We start from the raw sequence: 22,873 nt of genomic DNA, 5'->3' as shown, positions 1-22,873 counted from the left end.
AATTCCTCTAAATTGAGAAACTATTCTGAGTTTGATTTGCCAGTGAGATTATTTACTAATATATATCTATATTTTTTGAATACTTTCTATTCGATTACAATTAGGAAATAGGCTACATTTACTATTGAATGTATCATCGTCTTTAAACATACATTGACTAAAAATTTCGGAATTAACAACATTTTTGAGTCAAAATAGCTTCAATATTCATATTTCATGTTGAAAAACATTCCAGGCAATGTGAATATCTAAGCTGCTTGTTTATCATGTGCGAGTTAAGATGAATCAAACTCTTCAAGTTAGAAGCTTATATCTTTATAAACAGATTTCAGGAGGAGATTTTTGTGTACTGTGTTCCAAGGTTCTTACATTGATAATTTTAGAATGCATCAAATATTGATGTAAATTATGCTGTCACTTTTCACTATGAGTTATAACAACCAGAGGCCAAAATATCATCAAAACTACCACAACAATAACAATCCAAACAATCAGAACAGACCTAGGAATAATTTTAACAGGTCTCAATCAACAGTGGTTAGACCACAGCAGCCACAAACTCCAGTTCAAGATATTCAAGACTGCAAAGACGAAATTCCATCATTCCATGCAGATGATTACGCTGGATTCAAAGACGTGCTCTTATCAGCTTCACTTCCTGGCACTTATCAGCCAAATCCAGATAATAATTATCAGAAAATGATCGAACAGTCACTTAAATATAATGAAAAGGTGCTTGAATCTTTACTAAATGCTGCACGTGCTCTTTCAGATGTAAATGAATCAATTGCTCAACCTCCTTCCCTTTCTTCAAATTATCTTGATATTGAGCGAGCAACTGCAGACTTTGATGTTGCTGCAAACGCTGTACAGATGCTTTCCAATCCGATCCATCAGATTGTTAATACAGACGTTTAATTTTTCATACATCTCATTTTTTTGTTACATTATTTGAATTTGTTTTACTGTTAATAAAGAGCTTTCTATTTTGTATTCTTAATTATCCTGTTTTTTTACGGTAAATCCCAAAAAATTAAAGAAACCAAATATGAAATTCGAAAAATGAAATCGAAAATACTATCATAAGAAGTTCAATAACAAATCTTCTTAAGTTCAATTTCAGAATATGGTCAAAAAAAAGCAAAAATATTATTTAAAAAAAATTGATGTAATTTGGTATTAGTATTAAGAAAAAAAAGTTGCTGCGTGCAATCAGTTTATGCGAATCCGATTTCAGTGGCAATGTTCATAGCCTCGACATTAGCTGGAAGGCGGATGTAAGCCTTCTTAACAAACTTGGAGGTGATGACTGTGCAGACCTTGACTGGCTTAACCTTGTAAAGGCGGTTGAAAGCGGCAGCAATTTCTGTCTTTGTAGCCTTGATATCGACCCAGAAAGTCATTGTGTTCTCATTCTCGATCTTGACTGTAGACTTATCGGAGGTAACTGGTCCGCGGATGATCTTGTAATCGTTATGCTTAAGAGAAACTGGCTTGACGGCCTTATGCTCGAAGGCTGGGCGTCTTGGGACGACCTGAGCGGCGTTCTTGCCGAACTTTGTGAAGTTGCGTGTCTTTGTAACTTCCTTCTTCTGGCCCTGAGCGAGAGTCTGAGCAGCAGCTTGAGCTTTGCCTGACATCGAAAGGCTCGACCATAACCGCTCTATCGTTTTTCTTCAAAATTTGAGAATACAGGAATAATTTGTAGAAATATATTAATTGTGTTTATTGGTTATTCTAAATTTCACAAAATCATGTCATTAAAAAGTCAAAATTAAAATCCTCAAATTCAAAATCACACTAATTTGGATGAAATTAGTTTAATATCTTTCAATTACTGAAATTATATATTTTATTAAAGTCTTTAAACTCTTAAATGCATCTAAACATTATAAGGTAGTCACAAAATCTAAGTAGTGAGGCTCTCAAAAATTGAACCGTACTCCATACAAAATTTGTGTACCCCCACTACTGAGATTTTGTGGCCTTCAATTGAGAGGTTAGTTTTGATAGAGCACGTTATAAAATTAAAAGGGAAAAATAAATAAAATTTAAACATTTAATTATATATAATGTAAGGAGTGTAATTCCAAATTTTCTAAAAACTATTCAAATTTGAGCATTTTTTTGGAAATAGTAAATCTAATATGTACATCTAATAACAACATGATTCATCACCTTTTCAAGCTCTGCAGTCAATTTTTTAAAATTTGATTGAAATAAATGTAGCAAAAATTACATTTCATTAGGGAATATATGAGTTTCTCTGGAAACAGGCTGATAAATTTTAAATTTTGTCCAATCAACATAAATGCATTGAGAAATTTGGATTGATTTTCTGGTAGAATCTGGAACAATTCAACCATTTATAAATGGATCATGTAATCATCATGAAATGTTCGTGTTAGAGTTCAAAAGAAACAGAATGAGTGGAAATCAAACACAATCTGAATAATTTTAAACGTATACAATCTTTAAGTTTGTATTTTGAATTCTACATATATGATTGTGTAATTCGTTCTTTCAAATTTTCGGATTCAGGCATGTTTTGATAAAATTCATTCCCAAAAACGTCAATTAACAATTAAATTTAGTGTATTTTAAATATATATACGTATTATATTTTATAAATTATATTAAATTCGCAAAATTTTAAGTTTTAAACAAAAATAAAAAATGTTCAAAATATGAAATTATGCATAGGATATTAAAATTTACATGTTAGCAATTTTTTTGAATTGCTTTCAATTTTCATATTGAAATTTTTAAGATTTTTTTCTGAAATAATAAGCAAGAATATCAAACCAAATAATATTAAATTCCATGCGTTAATTTCCCCTCAAAAGTCATTGACCGCCTCTCAACCTAGATTTTGTGAGTACTTTACAAATTGAAAATCTCTGTTCTTACTCATGTATTTAATTGGTTCTGGTTTCATGTTAATGAACTTAAGTATTGTCTTGTTATTATCATATAGATGAAACTGAAAAATATTGACAATAATCTAAATAATTTTTTTTATACAAACAAACAATGATAATATATATACATCAGATCATCTGAAGAGCTCTAGATTTAAGCACTTCTGGAAGATTTTCGATCATTTGTGTAGCAATCTCCTTATTTTGGCCTTCCAAATGTTGTCCTTTCAAAAACAACATAAAAGCTCTTTGTGCATCTTTCTTTTGATGATCCATCTGCATTTTTATATGCAATAAGACAGTTTCTTGCTCAGAATTCTGCAACTGAGGCGTTTTAGGAATGATATTTACCAACCATTTGAGAGCTTCGTCAGAAAGAGGTCCTTCTAATGAAGGAGGTCGTCCTTCGAATACTCCTGGTAATGTGAGCGATTGGATGCTTTTTGCTTCGAAAAGTCTTTGAATAATCTGAAATTGATAAACTGTTGAGTTTGGATCGAATAAAACGGGTTGGAAAACTTCGGAAACAATCACTTTCGGGTACCATTGAGATACAGACATCAGTGGCTCAACGACAAGACGATTTGCAAGATTTTTTAGGTTTTTTATGTAAGGGAGTATATAAAAGCGAACAACAGCTGTAACAGCTTCGGCAGTACGATCACACGAGAAGAATATTTTAATTGTATCATGAAATTGTTTAACTCCTGATGAATCAAATTTTTCTGAAATGATTTTTTCGGCAAATTGTGGGTATTTAACAAAAATATTCTCAACTTCGGCAAAGAACTCGCTAGTAAACGGTGCAGATTGTATTTCAGGCGGATTCTCTTGTTGTTTTTGTTGATTAATTTCAACTGCTGCCTCATTGATAATTGGTAATTTTGGAGGTAATGTATATGAGTAATATAACTGCTTTAATGTTTCTGTTTGAAGAAACTCTTCAGGAACATTCATTCGAAGTAAGCATAAAAGAGTTATATAGTTAAATTTTGTTGTTTCTGACATCAAATCGAAGTTTGTAACAACATTCAGATTCTCTTTAATCGAAACATTGCGTTTAAGATAATCCATTAACAGTTTTTTGAGTTTTAAATCGAATTGTATGGCATCTCTTGCCTCTAAAACGTTTTTATAGGATGGACCCTGGAATTTTAAATGTACTTTCATCAGAAAATTTTCGGGATCATCGGTTTCTTTTTTAAAAAGATCCCTTTTCATATAAAAGCAAAAAAAAACTGACAAATAGATAAAAAGTGACAAAATGTTTTTAACTTTACTTTATTATATCAATATTCCTCAGCCTCATGGGTATGAATCACTTCCATGTGGTGCGAACATTGATGGTTATATATATAATTTTGAAGGTGTTGCAAATAACGCGAATGAAATCGATTTTGGAAATGCAACTATTGTATTTTCGATTTGTCAGCAACTTTCTGAAGATCGTTTTATCGAAGGAACTTATAAAGCAGGCATATCTTCTGTTTTATTCCCAGGTAACAAAGCAGAATCTTATTTTTATGGATATACAGGGACTCAATACGCAGAATTTAATGACAATAGTGATCCAAACAAAGGCGTAAACTTAATTTACTATTACAGTAACATTCAAGACAATATAAAACGTGTAACTGTTCTATCAATCGAATACGACGAAAAAGAAGACTTCAAATGCGAATCAGTAAATTATTTCGAAGATATTTCATATATAAATATTAAAATAAAATCAAAATTTGCAAAACCAACGAAAAGTCCAGTTCCTGAAGAAGAATACTATCAAGCAAACTGCTTAGTTTATTCTCCTGCCAAAGATGGAAAGCATTATATGACTAATCTCAATTTATTTAATTATCAAAACGGATATGTCTTGGAAAGCGGCGAAAATCTCATATTCTACCAGCCATGCTCAACAATGAAATGCCCAGCATCATATTCCTGCAACACAAACCAGTCTTCCGCTTGGGTTTGTAAAAATCAAAGTTGCATTTCATACGGAACAACTATGAATCCAATGGATTACGTATACAGGAATGACTCCTTCACAGTAAAATATACTGAGTCTTCCCAATCATTAACTGTCAAATATCAATGCGATCGCGATGGATTTTTACATTCGCCTGATTTTACAAATGCAGAGATCTCTGGTAATAATTTAAGCATCAGTGCAAACATACTAGACATCTGCAATCCAGTAAGAGGCAGTAAAAACGTTTATCATTTTGATAAATTAAATTATGACGCTAAAGTAGATTTAAACAACAAAAAATACATTGGACAGACAGAATTCAACTTAAGTGATACTTTTGATCTAGCGTATCAGCCAAAAGTATTCGCAAATCCCGTAGATATTCTTCCATGTCCAGAAGGATACAAATGCAGCGGACACAGACCTTCCCATGGTTGGCTATGCTATCAAAACGATACAAAGCGCTGCTTAAATATCTGGCATGCCGATGAAGTACCTAAAACTTCTTATAATAATAAGTCATTATATGCAAAAGTGACACTAGTTTACAACGGGGAATCTGACATTCAATCAATTGTGAATTTTAAGTGCAATGCAAGGCCTCCTATACAAGATGATGAAATTGCATGGCTACCAAACAAAACTGTTAAGTATTACGAAAAATATAATTATTTTTTGTATCAATTTAACAGTAAGGACACTTGCAGCATGACATGGGACTTCCCAGACTTCGATTATCAACTTCCATCCTCTACATCTTATCCTCCTCAGTACATTTACGAATCAAATGGAACTCACAGCATAAAAATTGATCTTTCGAGCATTTTCATGTTCGATGTCAATTCATTATGTAAGACAACTATGGATTACCGTAAAGAATCCCTGTTATTCATATCTCCTTTCGCTGATTTCGGATGTCCAATTGCAGGAGCTTGCAAATCCATAAATAAATCAGATGGTTATATTTGCACAAGCCGAAATGATAATCCTAGATGCATCCCAATCATGTATTTGCAGGAAGGATACTCATATGAATTTACAAAACAGGGTTTAAACGATGGAATCACTATAAAATTCAGAGGAACTGATTACATTACATTATCAGTCAGAGTTGAATGTAAAAAGTCTTCAAGATACGTTATTTACGACGAACCAAATATATTCCACGTTCATGCAAGCTCAGATGGTGCCTGTGTAAGGCCATACATTGATCCAACACCTCCGCCAGAACCATACGTCCCTCCATCAACGCCAAAGACCGAAACTGTAGAATCGTATGAAATTAAAGGCGAAAACGAAACGATGAAGGTCACAGAGTCAACAGAAATCAGAGGACATGTTCTTTTGAAAGGCGAAATGGCCGACCAACTTGCAAATTTCTATGCATATCCAGGATCCGCCAAAAGACCAGAAGGAAATCCAGAAACATTTGGTGTAAATAATGCATCAGTCTGGAAATGTTGGATGGCACCAAAAACAAGTCCATTCACCTGTATAAATGTTGCAGATGCGAGGTATGGCTACAAAGTTGAAGGAAACAACGTAACAATAGGCGGAGGACACAGTGGATCATCAGTAACTTTGTCTTTCGTATGCTCAGGCAAGAAAGAAGGTCCTCGCCACTTTAATGAACACGGAGTTTTTCGAAATAACAATTACCATTTAATTGTTGAAACTCCAGAACTCTGTGAATGGTATGATGACGATGGATCTACAAGTTTGTGGTGGATTTGGCTGATCCCGATGACATTGGCACTTGTTTTCTTTTTGTACATTGTCATTGGATCTCTTGTTGTGAAAAGAAGGACTGGTCATTGGAATGTTCCGAATAGGAACTTCTGGATAGATTTGACAAAATCTTGCTCTTCTTGCAAATGCTGCAGGGGAAATTACTCTGAAATATCAAAGGACACTGACCTTATTTTGTCTTCCAGCTTTACTTAGTGATTATTTATCTTTTCTTTCATAAATATAGTGTTTTATTTCATATCAATCTTTAGTCAGAATGAATTATGCGACGGGATACCGAGAAGTAGTGTTCAGGTTCAAGAGTTCGATATATTAATTATATAATTTATTTTAGAACGAAATATATGATTTTTGGTCGGTTATCAAGATATCGAACGTTCTGTTTGATTTTTTCGATAAAAAATGAATCATCATCCTCATTATCTTCTTTGTTCGCATTATTGATGAATTCAACTATAAAATGTTTGCAGTCTGCATTTGAAATAGTTTTTGTAAATTCAACTGAGTTTAAAGTTTGATAGTTATCTGTATATGAATTATTAACAACAACTGAACCTTCATTGTAAATGACATATTTAACTTCATTTCTCACAATGCAGCATCCAAACATATAAAGTTTTGATTCAAAATCTACATATATTAAATTTCCTTCACCACTGGAATCTCTGTTTTCAATATAATTGCATGATAATACCGAGATTTGTTCATTAGATGATGAAAAGTGACAATTTAGTGCAAAACCGTTACTTTCTGATTGATTATTTGATCTAATTATAGTGAATTGAATGAAGGAATCTGATGTTACAAATTCCATGGTATAACCTGCAATATCTTCTGCAACTTGATTTGATGTGATATTGCATAAATTAATAATTTGCTTACCATATTGCATGACCATGAGAACTCTGCATCCTTGATCTAATGAACCACAATCAAAAATAGTAGATTCGTTAATTTCATTTTTATAATTTTCAATATTTGAAACTGTTACATAAAAAGAAGGGCTATCAGCAGTATTTTTCGATTTAATAAATGAATTTTGTTTCTGAACAAATTGACCTTGATCGTTATAATATAGAGATCCTCCAGTTTGGGAGCCGGAACTACAATTTTCAAATAGTGATCTTTCGACTAAGCTTTTTGTTGTATCAGTAGTTGTAATAAATCGAACAGCACCATTGCTGCTTAAATCTTCGAATTTGGATAAAAATACAAAGTAGTTTAAGTCGTCAGTTTTACTAATAAAGTCATGGTGGTTTGGATATTGTTTATCATAACTATAATCAGTGAATATTTCTTGCCAGCTGCCATCATGATGTAATCTTAACTTTTAAAACTTAAAAATTAATTGTGAAACTTGCCATTAAAAAATGTCACTTTTAATATATTTTCCAGAAAATCAGCATTCTTGTCATTCAATTTTGAATAAAAACCCATTTCGGAAAAATTTTCGAAGAAATTTTTTCTTGCTCTCATTTTTTTTTTCTTAGCATCATTTCTAGAAAAGGCTGATGGAAGCGTGTCATTAAGATAATTCGCCTGTTAAATTTGTTACATGAAACCTCTTTGTTAACCTCTAAAGACCATGTTAATCCCTTACTTTCCAAGATGAATGAAAAGATTTCCAATTCAAATTTAATTATTTGGCAAAAGCATCCTGTTAAAGTCAAAAATTTGATACCAATACATACTACCCATGTTGCGCTTAACAGATTCCCTTTTTTAATGATATTTTTATCCCGATTAAACTTTACATTTATTCAAAAAATCTTTTTGAGGGGGTAGGTTTGAATAGTTGTAATTTTTTTAAAAAATTTACAACTATTCAAACCTACCCCTTTGAGAGAAAATTTAGAAAGAGGTTGATATCAAAATTGAAAAGGCAAGAATTTTATTTTTAGCATTTTTAGCATAAATTTTGCTTATATATATATTCAATTTCATTCTCCGGTTGGATCAATACTAGTTCAAATATTAATGAAAGTGATTATTGAAAACATGTTTATTTTTAAGGGACCACTGCACGGCCAAACAAGGCCTATCGTCTTTTAAAATCTTCATCGAGTTGATGTTTTACTATGGCTAAAAATTCAATAAACTCGAAAAAATTAAGTTAGGGTCATTTGAATCCCTACAAGATGCTTGTCAAATTCCCTTATTATCAGCATTCAAATTCTCTTTTCATATTAAAAATTAAAATTATTAACGGTAAAATTGGAAATTTATCATTATTAATAGTTGTCAACTGCCTATATTCATCATATACGACCATTTTATTCACTAAGAACTTCAAAATTTCTGTTATTCATTTATTTTGTATGAGATTTTTGTTATGATTGTAGAATGTATAGGAGTAAAAACGAGCTGCATCAGTGGTCCCCTAATCAATCGATTTATTAAAGATCCTAATAGTTTGCAAAAGTTTTATTGATTATCTTTATGTTCGAATTACAAAAGAATCTTCATTTTATAAGAAAGAGGTGCATAAAAATAGTTTAGCTCTGTTAAAACAATAAATAAAATATAAATTCATAATATTGCACTCCATTAATAATGAAAATATCATTGTTTAAAGCGAGTGCAGTTTTCTGATGAAAGTTGAGTCATGTTAGAGAGGAATTCAAACCAAACACATGAATCGTTTGGAATAGAAACTTTTTGTTGAACTTCGCGGTCAATCATTGTAACAAGGAGTGCTTTGATGAACCAACCAATAGAAATGCATGCGAAAACTGATGTGAGATTCAAAAATGAAACTAATTTTGTAATTGTCTGTGCATCAATGATCAAATCAAGCATCTCGTAGTATTTCTTGAAACGAAGTGCGAGAATTGGTTTACAAACTTTGAATGGACGTTCAACAATGTTTTGTTTCATGTCGTATATTGAGTTTAACCAGCCTTCGCCAATCTCGACTTTCTCGAACTCTTGTGAGTTGTTATCAATCTCTTTTGCGCCGATTTCGAATTGTGCTTGAAGTGCATCGATGTTCTCTTGTTCAAAGTCATCAAGCATTCCGTCATGTTCTGAACCGTAATAATTGTCTGTGGATGAACTTCGTCTCCTTCCTGCTGCTGATGTTCGACGACGTCGTCTGATTTCTTTTCGATGTTTCTCATATTCAATTTGTTCTTGTAATTTAGCAAGACGAGCTTTTTCGATGATGTTGATCTCTTCTTGTGTTTCTTTGTTGATGTATGTAGGATCTTCTTCGTTGTACGAATTAGCACAGAACAAGAATAAAAGACATGAAATGATTGGAAGAGCGAGAACTGCTAACGATGTGTAAATGATCAGTTTTGGTGGAACACTGACATTGAAAGATGCGAGGACTGGGAACATCGCAAACATCGTGTTGAGGACGTAGAGAATTAAATCAAGCCAGTTGTTCAGTTTGTAGAGATATGGCCATTTGATGCAAGTTGCAACTGCCATGCAAATGTAGAAAATTGGAAGCAGGATAACTAACTTCTTGTAATAGTTGTTGCCGACAGCTGCTAAGACCATGATGATGAACTTAGAGATAATTAAAATGACTGACCACTTCGCAGAGTAAATCGTGTACTTCTGGAAAAAGAAAATACCTGTTGTGTCGAGCTTCGTTGTCAATGTAGCCCATTTCTCTTCAACAGTGCGGCCAAAAACGTTGAAACGGAAAACTAAGTCTCTGTTAGTAGTAACTGTCATGGACCAAAAGAGTGGAATACCAATCATGATGAATGCAATGGTAAAAAGCATAATGCCACCATTGACTTTCAAGATATCTTGGACGAATGATAATGCAAGCTCTTTCCTCATTCTTAGTTTTCCGAGCTTTTCTGTGATAGAATAACTGAAACTAGACATGTTTCCAAGGAGTGATTTATTGATGCATGTCATTGAATGAGATTCGAATTGGAAGAATGGACCATGTGCAGGAAGTCTCATAGGTATTTCATTCTCACCTGGGCATGTGACAGGGATGGGAACAAAATTATACATCAGTCCTGTTAAGATTGGAATGTAAAGTAATTCGAAAGCGAGGAGAAGGAGTCTGAGACCCCAACGCTTTAAGAATTGCTTAATTGCGAGAAGGAACTTTGCACCTGGTGCATTTGATTTGAGAATCATAAGAATGAAGAGAATCGAAGATAAAGAAACAAGAATGTATGGGACAAATAATCGAACTGCAGCAGGAAATGGAATATCAATTTGAATAATGTCTAATAGTAGTAATGCTAAGAGTAATAAGAATAAAAAGCAAACGTATAACAAAAAGATAATAACAGGTGAAGAAACTTTTGCAACAATTTGGATTGTACTCACTGATTTCTTGAGTTTGTTGTCGATCTCAAGAAGAGACATGTTTTCTTCATAGTTTGGCATAATTCCGTCGAAGTAGAAATTTGCAAGTGCTTTTGCTGCATCAATAATAGTAAAATCTTCTTTCTTCCTAACACAATGTATAATTGCTCTAACTATTAAATAAATAAGGCAGAAAATAGAACCAAGAAGAGGATATAAACGAAAATTGACCGGGATTAATATAGATACTAATAGATATGAAAATCCAAATCCTGCAGCAAGATCAAATATGTGTAATATGGCTTTCCAAAATGGAAGTGCGAAGAATATTGTAAAGATATCCAATGAAAGAGGAATAACAATTGACAAATATACAAGACTTGTTCTGATATCGAAATTAGGTAGTTTTGGAATCATACTGACTAAGAGTTTGAAGAAAATTAAAAAATTTTCTGCAATTGAAGAAAGCCATGGAGGAATGTTGAGTGCAGGAAACCTTAATGATATTGCAATGTTCTGCCAGAATGTAACGAATGATGTGATAACGGAAGTAAAGGAAACTGCAGGCATCTATATGATAAAATTTTTCAGATGAATTATTTTGAATGAGCAATTGAAATTAAGTCGTCAATTATTAACAGTAAACCTGAGAGCGCAAATAGATTTTATACCTGTATTGAGATATAGTTCAAATAATTTTTTATTTGGCTACAGTTTTGAATTCAGGTTTTTAATAGAAGAGATGATAATCTATTTTTATATTAATTTTGGTACTGGTTTGAAATATACTTCATGATTTTTTTGTCAATCTCATTTTTAAATTTCACATATGAAAAAGCTCGCATATGTCAACATGTATAAATGCACAATCTTTATGTATTTGTAGTTTCTCTCTCAACGATCTTGCAATTCCCAGAAATTGAAATTACATAATTCAATAATTTTGATAGAAATCATGTTAATTTGCTTCCAAAGCATCCGAAAATAAGATTATTCGTATCGTTTCAATTATATTATTTACAAAAAAATTAATCATACGGAATGCAATAAGGAAACAGCTTAGAATATAGAATACGATAGAATAGAATAAATTTTAGTAACAAAAAACACAATTCTCTATAATTGCTTATTCTTGAAGAGGGTGCTTGTCGTAAGATCTAATACTCTTACGCCAATTTTGTTTCCTATAGCGAGGGAAACAACATCCGCAAATCTTCTTGGCTCGCAAGAAGCTACAGCTTTGATTGTCATTACATCCATGAAAAATACATCTGCTGTAATGGCAGGAATGCCGAGAAAAGCAATCCACTGGCGAACATGGTTCTGGAAAAACGATATCGTCGAAATTTTCCGGTTTGTTCCCCATAATGTGTATCTGATTGCCGCAGGCTGAACAGGAAGGTCTGATAAGAACGATCCGAGGTGGAATCTGTACATATACTCGCCATTTGTCGAAGCACCTTCAGGCGTGCAGAAAATTTGTGGCTTATTCTGATCTTCTGCATTTCTGAGTAATTCTTTAGTCAGGCCGCATGACTTTGATCGATCAACAGCAATACCTCCGTAAATATCAACCATATCTCGTATAATAGGAAGTTGGAAAATTTCTTTCTTTTCTAATGGCTTTGGATAAAAAGGTAAGAATAGCCATGAATCGAAAAAGCAAGAATGATTCGAAACGATAAATCTACTGTCAGAGTCGATTTCTCCGTGAAAATTAATTTTGAAAAAGCCTAATAAAAATAATAAAACACGAGCACCAGCTGCCCAATATATCATCAAATAATGTCTAAGATCTTCGGGGCAACCTAATGCTCTCCAGATTGCAACTAAAAACACAAATATACCGCCAATAATGATTGTATATAGAGATGCTATAATAGCACGTGGGATTCCTATTATTAAAAATAATATTATTTGAATGATTAGATATTTTCCTTCATATGTTGGCGGAATTCTTAGGGATTTTAGTTCTTCTACTGTAGTAGGTGTAAGTTCTGTTTGGTGAGTAAATTTTTCATCGAATGGAGGTTGTGTTTCCCATAAAATGCCGCGATATTTCATTACAAAATTTTAAAAAGTGTCATCTGAATAAAAATCCAAAACTGAACGAAACCTACATAATAGGTTCGGCAATAATGCAAAAAGATAAATTTCCCGCAAAATAATTAGCAAATATTTGAAATTCATCAAAATGGAATTCGAGCAATGAAATTATTAAATTCCTCTCTAATGTCTTAAGAGTCGATATAGTCATCGGCCTTTCTTGATGTGTCAAATCAGCGATTCTTACAAAAAAAAATTAATTGCTTCGATTTGAGCCAAATTACAATAATTCATCCATACACATCAACAGGTGCAGCTGAAGCAATAATGTGAAGTCTAGCAAAAGCCCGTAAAAATCATCTTCAACGTTCATTTTTAAAATTTTTATCTAAAATATTTAAATTAGTTGTGTTAGTGAATTATCAAAAATAAAATGGCTAAATTCAATTTGAATTCTTAGAATTTTGAAGAAAAAATTCTATCAAAATTGAATAATAATTCAAATTAAAAATTCAATTTATTTTATTAAAAATATACTAATATGATAGATTTACACAAATATATTGAAACTGAATTTGAGAGCTTACATAAAAAATTATTTATAATCCTTGTAATCTCCTTGAATTTTGCAACATGTTGGCTTTTCTAACTTGCAAAATTCCTCTTCTATTAAAAATACCATGCGATGAGATAATCAAAACCGATTGTCTTCAAAACAGATATTCGAATTTTAATTTACAAAACGATTGGTCTGATTTCTTTGGCAACCAATCCGTTATTATACTCAAAGATGCAAATTCCAAACTCGAATTAAAGGAAGCTAGCTACTTTATTAACGAATGCCAATTTATTTCTCTCAAGCAAATGGGAGTCATTAGAATTTATTCAAATTCATATGACACTAAAGTTGGATTAGATAAAATCAATTTCCTCACCTGTGGACATCAAAAATCTCCAGGTGGGTGTTTGTACATGGGTTCAAAAGGACAATGCATTCAGAACAAGATAGTATGTTTTCATGCAATTGTTGTTAAATCATATGGACCATATTGTGCAATCACAACAACAAGCCTTTCTAATCAGAAAAACTGCCAATATTTATCATCAATTTCAAACTGTGAGTGTCGTGATTCAACCGATACAGTACGATACTGTGAAGGTGAAGTTCAAATGACGAATGTAAATATAACTCACAATAGTTTAGATTCGTTCTCAGGGTTTTCAATACTTTCTGCAGAGCAAAATTGCTTTGTAAGTTATTGTAATTTTAATGAAAATTACCAAGAAACGGGTTTTTTCTTTGAAATATCATCTAAAATAGATGTTTTATTCACTTACAATATAAGGAACTGTAATTTCTTAAAGAACAGAAGGAAATCTTCATCAAATAATACAGAATTCATGAAAGTTAAAAGCTATCAAATAATTATCAGAAATTCGTCATTTAATGGAAATGAATACGATAAACTAACAAGCAATGTAAAGAATCTTTACATAAAAGATTGTTTCATTCAAGCAAGTTTGTTGAATGGAATTAATTATAGCGAATCAATCGAATTCTTCACAGCTATGTATGTTGAAAAGGAAGCAATAACGAATTTTACACGTGGGGAATATATGCAAGTCTATAAAGAACCTTATACTGAAATGAAATTGATTGGAATCGTGGGAATTATAGTTACAATTGCAATCGTCATAATTGTTACTGTACTTATATTCATATATATTAACGATAATGCAGATTTCCAACAAATTCGTGTTGAGCAAAGTGAATCATCTAGTCCAACTGTAGAAATGTATCCAGGGTTATCTCGTATAGGCAGAAGTCAAAATGTGGAGCGAGATTAATATATTATATTATGTGTTTATTCTTTATTAAAGAATTTCTTTATTAAAGAATTTCTTTCTATTTGATCTAATCTATTGTAATTTTTCTTGAAAACTCGAAGCTTTCTATGTTTGGTGAGTATATTTCGTTTAAAGATGGATTTTCAGATTTGACTAGAATCAGGTATCATGTTTTCGGATTCTGGATATGATGAAACATTAGAGTAATTGATGCTTCATCAAAATATGAAAAATATTAGAGGCCACGTTTCCAAATTTTTTCCAAAAATCAAAAAATTACCAACATATTACTGAAAAAATTTTAGATTTTCCCAGAAGAAAGATTTTTATTGAATATAATTCATTCATTTCATGGAAAAATGAAATGACAACATGTCTCTATTTTTAGTTTATAATAATACAATCCAATCAAAATGATGTTAGGACTCAAATTCATTGAATATCTTTCAAAGTTAGAATGAAACTGAATGGCAATTCAATAACAATTTATGTGGTATTGTCAAATTTACTATTAAAACAATGGGCTATTTTTCAGAGAAATGGAATTATTTTTGTATTGAGTAACCTTATTCTTCGCAAAAGAATCATCTCAAATTGTTGGGGTTCTTTTGAATTGAAGATTTTCGATTGTTTTTCATATTACTCAGAATGCAGTTCATTCACCAATTTCAACTTAATTCTCACAAAATATCGCGCACGTTTGAATTTCAAAAGATTATATGGAAACGGACCAACGAACTCGATCAATCTTTAGAACAGCAGTTTCTAATCCAGTTGAAAGAGCTAAGCTGGACTTAAGAAAATATATGAAAGAGTGCTTTCCTGATAAACCTCCAGAATTATCTCAGATTGTTAAAAAATACCCTTCATTAAAGAAGCTAGCGACATTAATACATAACATTCTTTATACATCATCACAAGAGCCAATTACTTTCGATACAGCACAAGAAATTGAATGTGCTTTTTGTAACTTATTGTGGCAAAATACGATAAGCATTGAGAATTCTGTTGCAGCTGAAGCTTCACTTAAGAATGTTCAGTCAACACAGAGCCTCATCGTTAAAATGGAGAAAGAAGCTTCGTCTACAAATGAATTAAAACAAAATTTATCTGTTTTAAAGCAAGAAAACGATTATTTAAGAGTACTTTTAGAATCAAAAGAGACATATGATGCAGAAACACAGATTGATTTCGAACGTCCACCTTTACAAGAAATTTCGATACAGACGTTACCAGATGAAGAACGTATTTCACTTCAAAATGATTATGCAAAGTTACGAGAAGATAGTAAAATACAAGAATCAGAGCTATTTAAGCTGAAAAAAGCATATGCAAAAATCAATAAAGTTTTTGAAGAAACAAATGAAAATCTCAATCATGAAATATCTAAAAATCAAACACTTAATACAAAAATACAAGAAAACGAGCGAACAATCGACAATCTGAAACAAAATTTGAAAAATTTATACACCGATACAATTACTCTTAAGAATACATTAAAGAATAAGAATCAAATCACAGACAACAACCAAAAATACAGAGAAATCATCGAAAAAATCTTGAGACATTACGAGTTCCAAAAATCGGAATTGCAAAAATACCAAACGAACAAAGCGAAGGCGGAAAGAGTCATAGAATTACAGAACAAGTTCATTAATTCTCTCCAACAAGCAATTGTCGCTGATCAAAACAAATATAAACAATTATCAAACAAATTCTTGGAATTTCAACAACAAGTTGCCCAAGAAAGGAATAATTATGTTAAATCCAAGCAAATGTACGATGAATCAGCTTCAAAAATCAACAAATACGAAACAATTCTTCAAAATATTCGAAATGTTGTCGACGAAAATGCGAAATTCGAAGATATACCGTCATTAATTACAAAGAAAACAGATGTTTGCACTTATGATTCTAAAATCGATGAACTAAATCTTGAGATACAAAACAAACAGAAAGATATTAACCAATTATCAAATCTTTGCAAACAGTTATTCAATAACAATCCATCATGGAACATTTTGACATCAAATCATGCTTATTCGAACAAATCCAACATTGAAATCAAAGGAAAACTCAGTGCTATTGCAAAATATGTTAAAGAACATAACATAGATGTTGATACACAAGCTTTAACAAACAATACAGAGCAAAACAAACTTTCAGATTACGAATTACTTTTTACAGACATTTTATCATCAGTTTGTCAACTATTTAACGAAGAATCATCAAATAGAGACAAATATATCTTACAACTATTCCATAAATTAGGATACAAAGGAGATTCTGTTGATGATATTTCAGTTTTCGTTGATGAGTTATTAGATAAGTCAGACCAAGCATTTACAATGATTACTAAGTCATTAAATTCTAGAATTAACTCACCATTATCATCGCCAATCAATTCTTTGATTTCAATTTCGCAATCAGCAGCAAAATTCATCCAATCTGTTGAGAGACATCTCCACAGGTTTGTTCCGACTGCTAAAGTTACTTCAATTCCTTCTTCAATCAAAGGATTGATATCTGACCTTAATTATGAGATCCAGTCATCGAATGCCAGACTTATCGTTACTAAAGAATCAATTGAGAAAGAGAACCAAAAGAAAATCAATGAATTACTTACACAAGTTGATACTTTCAGAGAAAAACTGAAAATTGAAAAAGAAAACAGACTAAATAATGAAAACACGGTTTACACATTCGATTCCAAACCATTGGTTTTCAATCCAGTTCTTTCTCAGCCAATTCTTCGAAATGAAAGTAGCGATAGTGGAAAATTCGATCTAACAAAGAGCGCATCGTCTACAGATCTTTCATTGGGATCTCTTATGTAAGAAAAACCTTTTCTTTCCTTTCAAAATTTAATCATGTATTTTATTTCTTATGTTTTTATTTAAATATATTATATTGTGCTTTTCTATTCTAATTTTTAATATGTTTTTCAATCAGAATTGTTTGTGATTTTATATTTTAAGGCAATTTTTCATTCGAATTTCAACTTGAAATGATTTGTTCTACGCCTTTAACAGTAACACCATACATTACGATCATCAGGCTGCTATTTGTCAGCGAAATCTCTAATAAGTCAACGACAATTGGAGATGATCAAAATTTTCAAACTTTTAGGAACCTCATAATATGAAGCTCTCCTCTAGGAATTCACATATACATACAAGAGATATAATCGTATAATACGCCAATTATTTTTAATTTCTGACTGGCTTCTCTCGTGTGAAAAAAAATTTGTGATAAACCTATTGGATAAACCGAGCAAAAATATTATCCTTTTGATTCTAAGCATATATTAAGTGTTTAATTCTCCACTTGTAAAGTTATGAAATTGAAGGGTCACGTGGTTCATATTCCAATGTCATCCGAGACCGCCCTGAGTCTCGATGAATTAGAAAAAACAGTTGCCGAGTTCAACCAGCTTGGCGGCTTCAAAATGGGCTCAGCTGCCGGAATTTTAGGCCGAAAACTTCAATCATTATTTATAAAAAATATCAGGATGATGCGCGGATGTTTTTTAATGGAGCTTTTTGCTCTCGATAACTCGAAATTATTTAGCTCGACAAAAGTACCAGGTATTTTCCACAATATATATAATCAGCCTCCAAGAGCCACCTCTCGATACCCACAGATATTTATTCAAACTCTCGCATTCCAGATACACACAATTTACGAAAAACCGCTTGAATTAGCTAAAGCGATTTCCACATTTTTCGTCAAAGATAAAACTGGCCAAAACTACTTTGCATATTCCACATTTCCTGCCATTTTCTCTTATTTCCTTGGTCAGGAATTCTCTAGATCGGCTTCTCTTTTCTTAATTGGCCTTATTTACGAAACAAAAGATGTCAATTTTATAGAAAATCTTATAGAGTCATATTTCAAGGCTGTTCCCATTTTCTATACAAGACTTTGGGCTGCTTTGACCGATGCTTATGTAAATTTCCCTCGTGAATACGATAATGATTATATTTTCAACGTTTTCACGAATTGTTTGTCAAGTTCGCTCTGCCATTTGACTGAATTCCACGTTAATGTCTTCGCTTCCTACGCCGTAACATACCCAACCCGTGTTTCTTCATTTTTGATCGATAAACTATTTACAAACAGATTTAACGTTGCTGCAAATGCTTCGAAATACATTCCCCATCCTTCCTTCAACAAGGCCATGACATCATTCTTCTCGTGGCTCAGAAAATCTGATCAAAAAATGAAAGTTCAACGATTGATCAACATTATCAGAGACCACAAACGCTTCCTTGATGTCATTCCATCGATGAATTGCTCGATTTGGTCGCACGGAATCCCTTTCATTTTATGTGATTTCGATCTTTCGATTTTAACAGACATTTTGAAATCATCACCGATCTTTAAGTATACGCCGCAATCAGATCTTAACATTACTCACGGTTTCGATGCTTATCTCATGGAAATTTTCCCTAGTTTTGACTTCGACAACGATGAACAGATTTGCCAGTCTCTTTTCAACAAATATCCACCGAATATAAAGATCGAAGATAACGAAAACTACAGCAGACTCTACAGAGCCGTTCAAATGGAAGCCAAGAAAAATTCTATCGATGTATACATGCTAATCAACGACCAGAGGTACAAATTTAGTCTTCTGAACGAGACCTCCTTCAGATCTTACTGCCTTAAGAGCATTTTAAACGAATATTTAACGAATTACAATACTCTTGAAACGAGTTTCCTTCTGGCAGAGCACGAATCGAGACAGAGAGATCTAAAGTCGGCCATTGATGACTACATGCAGACTCTTTTCTTCAGATTCGCTGGAAATTATCTCAGAAGGAAAGTTCTCAAGAACAGACACAGAATTGATGATTCGCTTTCAACAGCAATGTCGAAGATGGTTGCAGGCGACCAGATTTCCTCCCACAACTACTTCGCTATCGGTTGCACAGCACTCGATTCTGTGAACATTACGATCAATTCAAAATTTGAGGGGCCGAGGAAGTTCCTCGCCCTGTCGAATGATTGGCTCGAACGGATATGGCCGAACCACCCATGCCAAGAGTACGTGAAGGATAGGATGGTCCGCATCCTGAACCTCGCTACAAGGCTCACACAGCTTGGCGAGCTCAAATACGGAAAACGTCTCGTTCTTATTTTAGATTTCGTCACAAGTTTGATCAGTTTATGCGACAAACAGCCTAAGAAGTACCTTTTACCTATGATACACATATCCATGATGAACGCAAACGCTGGAGACATCTTAATTACGTTCTTATTCCTACATCACAACTTGTTCTCATCATCAGTACTCACAAGCAAGTGGGGACGAGGTGTTGTTGATACATGGAACATGTTTGCTATGGCAATTTGGGATATAATGAAAGATGACACTGATTTACTTACGAAATGTAACAGTACAGAGTTTGTTTGTTCCATCTATAAGGTTAATTGATTGTTGTTATGTTTTATCTTTTGTATATTTTTATTTGTTTAAATTTATGTTATAAGTATTGACGTATTTAAATTTAATTATGTTTTTAGAATCATATATCCAATTAAGAGTCATGGGATACTGGTCATACCAACCATATTATATATTATACATGAAATTCCGACTTTTCCATATATTTTTTAACAATGTGAGCTATTCTAATGATTGAAATACAACATGTAACTTGAGTTATCAAGTTTTATACACTTTTATAATATATTGCGTCAAATGACAGTATAATTTAAAACATTATTGGGTAAAAACAAAATTGAGAGTAAAAAAAAAACTGAATATTATAATGGGTTTACATGAGCCTTAGTGATGTCTGGAATCGTTTCTTTGGAGGGACTATTCCAGTTGACTGGACAAAAAAAGAAGCTCTTATTTCCAATTATGGAAATTTTCATGTACATGAAGTATTATACAGTTTCATCAACTATACTGCAATTAACATATCAGGGAATGATAATAATAAACTTCTTGTTTCTAATTCTGTTTTTGAATCAGGTTTTGCTGATCTTAATAATTATTCTATCGTTAGAATCGCTCAATATCTTGGGGCTTGCGTCCAATACAGAGTTTGTAGTTCAAGCATTGCTGCTGCAAACAAAATGAGTTTCTCGCATTCAGCGATAGCAGTTTCAAACTCGGATTCATATAAAAATTACATACTCGATTCAACAATCATCAATACAGAAACAATCTTTGGATCGATTTCTAGTTATTATGGAAATATTTTATATAAAAATATTAATATATCACATTCTCATTTAACTTGGTCAGGAATCTATAAAAATGGTTACGCAAATAGCATTATTAGATTTTCTAATTTTTTAAATAATTCCGCAGAGGATGGTTTTATTTATCATAATTGCATAGGAGATATGTCATACTGTATCATTAATGAAAATAAAATCCGTGAACATTATAGTATACCTGATGCAGAAACGGGTGCTGTTTATCAAGCATACGAAAATTGTCAGATTACAATTAGCCATTGCATGATTATAAATAACACAGGTTATTCTTTGTTTTTTATTGGGCCTACTTCTAATCTAACTGCAAATTCTTGCTTTATAGATACTTCTCTTCCTTCATATTATAATACTACTATACCTCTCAATTCACCAGTTATATACACTATTGATTCATTAAGCATTCAAAACGATAATTTTGTTACTGCCTTATGCTCAGCTGTACATCCAATTTCATATTTAAATAAAGTCATTTTAGAGAAAGTGTTATTTGAAAAAGGAAAAGACAAATTCATCAGAGGCACAGTTTTTCTAGATGAAAGAAGGATAGAACCACTAAATATAATTACTCAGATTGATGATTTTCCAATTAATTCTGAATACAAAGACGATTTGAATTCTCAATATTCATTTTCAATCAGTATCCCCGATGAATTGCACAATGGAACTCATTCTCTTTCTGTTCGATATACGGACAATGGAATCGAACTATCCAATACAGTACATGTCAACTTTGATTTTGTCATTTCATTTTCCCTTGAATTAGATGACCCTTCGAAGAAAACTTTTAATAAAACAATAGACACAGTAATTCCAGTAAGCGGGAGAGGATATTTTGTAAGTGATTTCTCATTGCATTGCAGCGTTAATGACATAGAAGTTGCTTTAGAATTATCTATGAATAAAACAGAATCAATTTCGACCTTTTCGTTTGATGGCAATTGTAGTATTAAAGATTTTCCATTAGAAGAAGGTCAATACACTTTAAAAGTGTGGGTCTCAACAACAACAGGCGAATCAAAGATGCAATCAAAACAATTTATGTTTTATAGAAATCATCATTTTCTTGATGTAACCACCAGACCGAAAGAAATTTATAGATATATATTAGATCGAAATATTGTAATTTCAGGAACAGTATCTGATCTTGATTGTGATGAAATTATCAATGTTACAGCATCAATTGATAATCTAACATCAAAAAGTACTATCATCAATATTGACGATAAGTATGATCATGAATTTAATTTAAATTTAGATATCCCTGAAAATTTGAAGTCAGAATTTCATACAATTAATTTAACTAGCTGCGAAAAGAATAACTATTGTTTAAATAAGACTTATATCTTCAAGTATTTATACAATGAACCGGTTCTTTCCATACTTGAAAAACCAAGTTTCCCAATTTTTATCAATAAACAAAAGTTTATTAATTTAGTTTTATCATTACAAGATATCGACGGAAATAGCAATATAAGTATATATCACAAGATAAATAACAGTGAAAGCTACAACTTGCTTAACAAAACTATTAGAACCTCGGATCCTGTAAGATTTAATTATGATATTCCAATTAATGATGATATTTCAGTTGGAAGCTGTCAAATTGAAATTATTGCAGAAGATCAAATCATCTTTTCTCAAATCTAGAAGCAATTATTGCTTCTTTTCAATTTTTTTCTGATAATGAATTTGATGATGCAGTAATTAAAAGAAAAATTAATAATCAAAAGTTCAAGCTTTCTATAACACTTTTTGCTTTTAATAGATTATAATAAAATTCTATTTTAATATATTGACATAACTCCACTAAACACACAAA

The 22,873-nt window shown here is 32.1% G+C and overlaps 11 protein-coding genes across 11 annotated transcripts; 6 read left to right on the top strand and 5 right to left on the bottom strand.

The window, feature by feature from the left end:
* Positions 1–426: 426 nt before the first annotated feature.
* On the top strand, positions 427–918 carry TVAGG3_0259250 (uncharacterized protein; the record flags this gene model as incomplete). Its single annotated transcript, XM_001328030.1, has 1 exon — positions 427–918. The coding sequence occupies one exon, from the start codon at positions 427–429 to the stop codon at positions 916–918; it is 492 nt and encodes a 163-aa protein (XP_001328065.1).
* Positions 919–1,146: 228 nt separating this feature from the next.
* TVAGG3_0259240 (rRNA binding) lies at positions 1,147–1,646 on the bottom strand (the record flags this gene model as incomplete). Its single annotated transcript, XM_001328031.2, has 1 exon — positions 1,218–1,640. One exon carries the CDS (start codon positions 1,638–1,640, stop codon positions 1,218–1,220), a length of 423 nt encoding a protein of 140 aa, XP_001328066.1.
* Positions 1,647–3,050: 1,404 nt separating this feature from the next.
* Positions 3,051–4,142, bottom strand: TVAGG3_0259230 (uncharacterized protein; the record flags this gene model as incomplete). Its single annotated transcript, XM_001328032.1, has 1 exon — positions 3,051–4,142. The coding sequence occupies one exon, from the start codon at positions 4,140–4,142 to the stop codon at positions 3,051–3,053; it is 1,092 nt and encodes a 363-aa protein (XP_001328067.1).
* A 37-nt stretch (positions 4,143–4,179) lies between these two features.
* Positions 4,180–6,867, top strand: TVAGG3_0259220 (mannose-6-phosphate receptor family member family; the record flags this gene model as incomplete). The annotated part of the gene is made up of 1 exon (XM_001328033.1): positions 4,186–6,834. One exon carries the CDS (start codon positions 4,186–4,188, stop codon positions 6,832–6,834), a length of 2,649 nt encoding a protein of 882 aa, XP_001328068.1.
* A 97-nt stretch (positions 6,868–6,964) lies between these two features.
* Positions 6,965–7,537, bottom strand: TVAGG3_0259210 (uncharacterized protein; the record flags this gene model as incomplete). Its single annotated transcript, XM_001328034.1, has 1 exon — positions 6,965–7,537. One exon carries the CDS (start codon positions 7,535–7,537, stop codon positions 6,965–6,967), a length of 573 nt encoding a protein of 190 aa, XP_001328069.1.
* A 1,664-nt stretch (positions 7,538–9,201) lies between these two features.
* TVAGG3_0259200 (uncharacterized protein) lies at positions 9,202–11,493 on the bottom strand (the record flags this gene model as incomplete). Its single annotated transcript, XM_001328035.1, has 1 exon — positions 9,202–11,493. One exon carries the CDS (start codon positions 11,491–11,493, stop codon positions 9,202–9,204), a length of 2,292 nt encoding a protein of 763 aa, XP_001328070.1.
* Positions 11,494–12,002: 509 nt separating this feature from the next.
* Positions 12,003–12,987, bottom strand: TVAGG3_0259190 (1-alkylglycerophosphocholine O-acetyltransferase protein; the record flags this gene model as incomplete). Its single annotated transcript, XM_001328036.2, has 1 exon — positions 12,040–12,987. The coding sequence occupies one exon, from the start codon at positions 12,985–12,987 to the stop codon at positions 12,040–12,042; it is 948 nt and encodes a 315-aa protein (XP_001328071.1).
* A 615-nt stretch (positions 12,988–13,602) lies between these two features.
* Positions 13,603–14,817, top strand: TVAGG3_0259180 (uncharacterized protein; the record flags this gene model as incomplete). The annotated part of the gene is made up of 1 exon (XM_001328037.1): positions 13,603–14,817. One exon carries the CDS (start codon positions 13,603–13,605, stop codon positions 14,815–14,817), a length of 1,215 nt encoding a protein of 404 aa, XP_001328072.1.
* Positions 14,818–15,536: 719 nt separating this feature from the next.
* TVAGG3_0259170 (uncharacterized protein) lies at positions 15,537–17,746 on the top strand (the record flags this gene model as incomplete). Its single annotated transcript, XM_001328038.1, has 1 exon — positions 15,537–17,654. The coding sequence occupies one exon, from the start codon at positions 15,537–15,539 to the stop codon at positions 17,652–17,654; it is 2,118 nt and encodes a 705-aa protein (XP_001328073.1).
* A 408-nt stretch (positions 17,747–18,154) lies between these two features.
* TVAGG3_0259160 (uncharacterized protein) lies at positions 18,155–20,391 on the top strand (the record flags this gene model as incomplete). Its single annotated transcript, XM_001328039.1, has 1 exon — positions 18,155–20,257. One exon carries the CDS (start codon positions 18,155–18,157, stop codon positions 20,255–20,257), a length of 2,103 nt encoding a protein of 700 aa, XP_001328074.1.
* A 213-nt stretch (positions 20,392–20,604) lies between these two features.
* On the top strand, positions 20,605–22,701 carry TVAGG3_0259150 (uncharacterized protein; the record flags this gene model as incomplete). The annotated part of the gene is made up of 1 exon (XM_001328040.1): positions 20,605–22,701. One exon carries the CDS (start codon positions 20,605–20,607, stop codon positions 22,699–22,701), a length of 2,097 nt encoding a protein of 698 aa, XP_001328075.1.
* Positions 22,702–22,873: the final 172 nt, after the last annotated feature.

The sequence above is a fragment of the Trichomonas vaginalis genome, chromosome V, assembly GCF_026262505.1.
Source record: "Trichomonas vaginalis G3 chromosome V, whole genome shotgun sequence".
Taxonomy (NCBI): Eukaryota; Parabasalia; order Trichomonadida; family Trichomonadidae; genus Trichomonas; species Trichomonas vaginalis.
The sequence above is the reverse complement of the archived record's forward strand: the minus strand, read 5'-3'. Positions and strand labels throughout refer to the sequence as shown.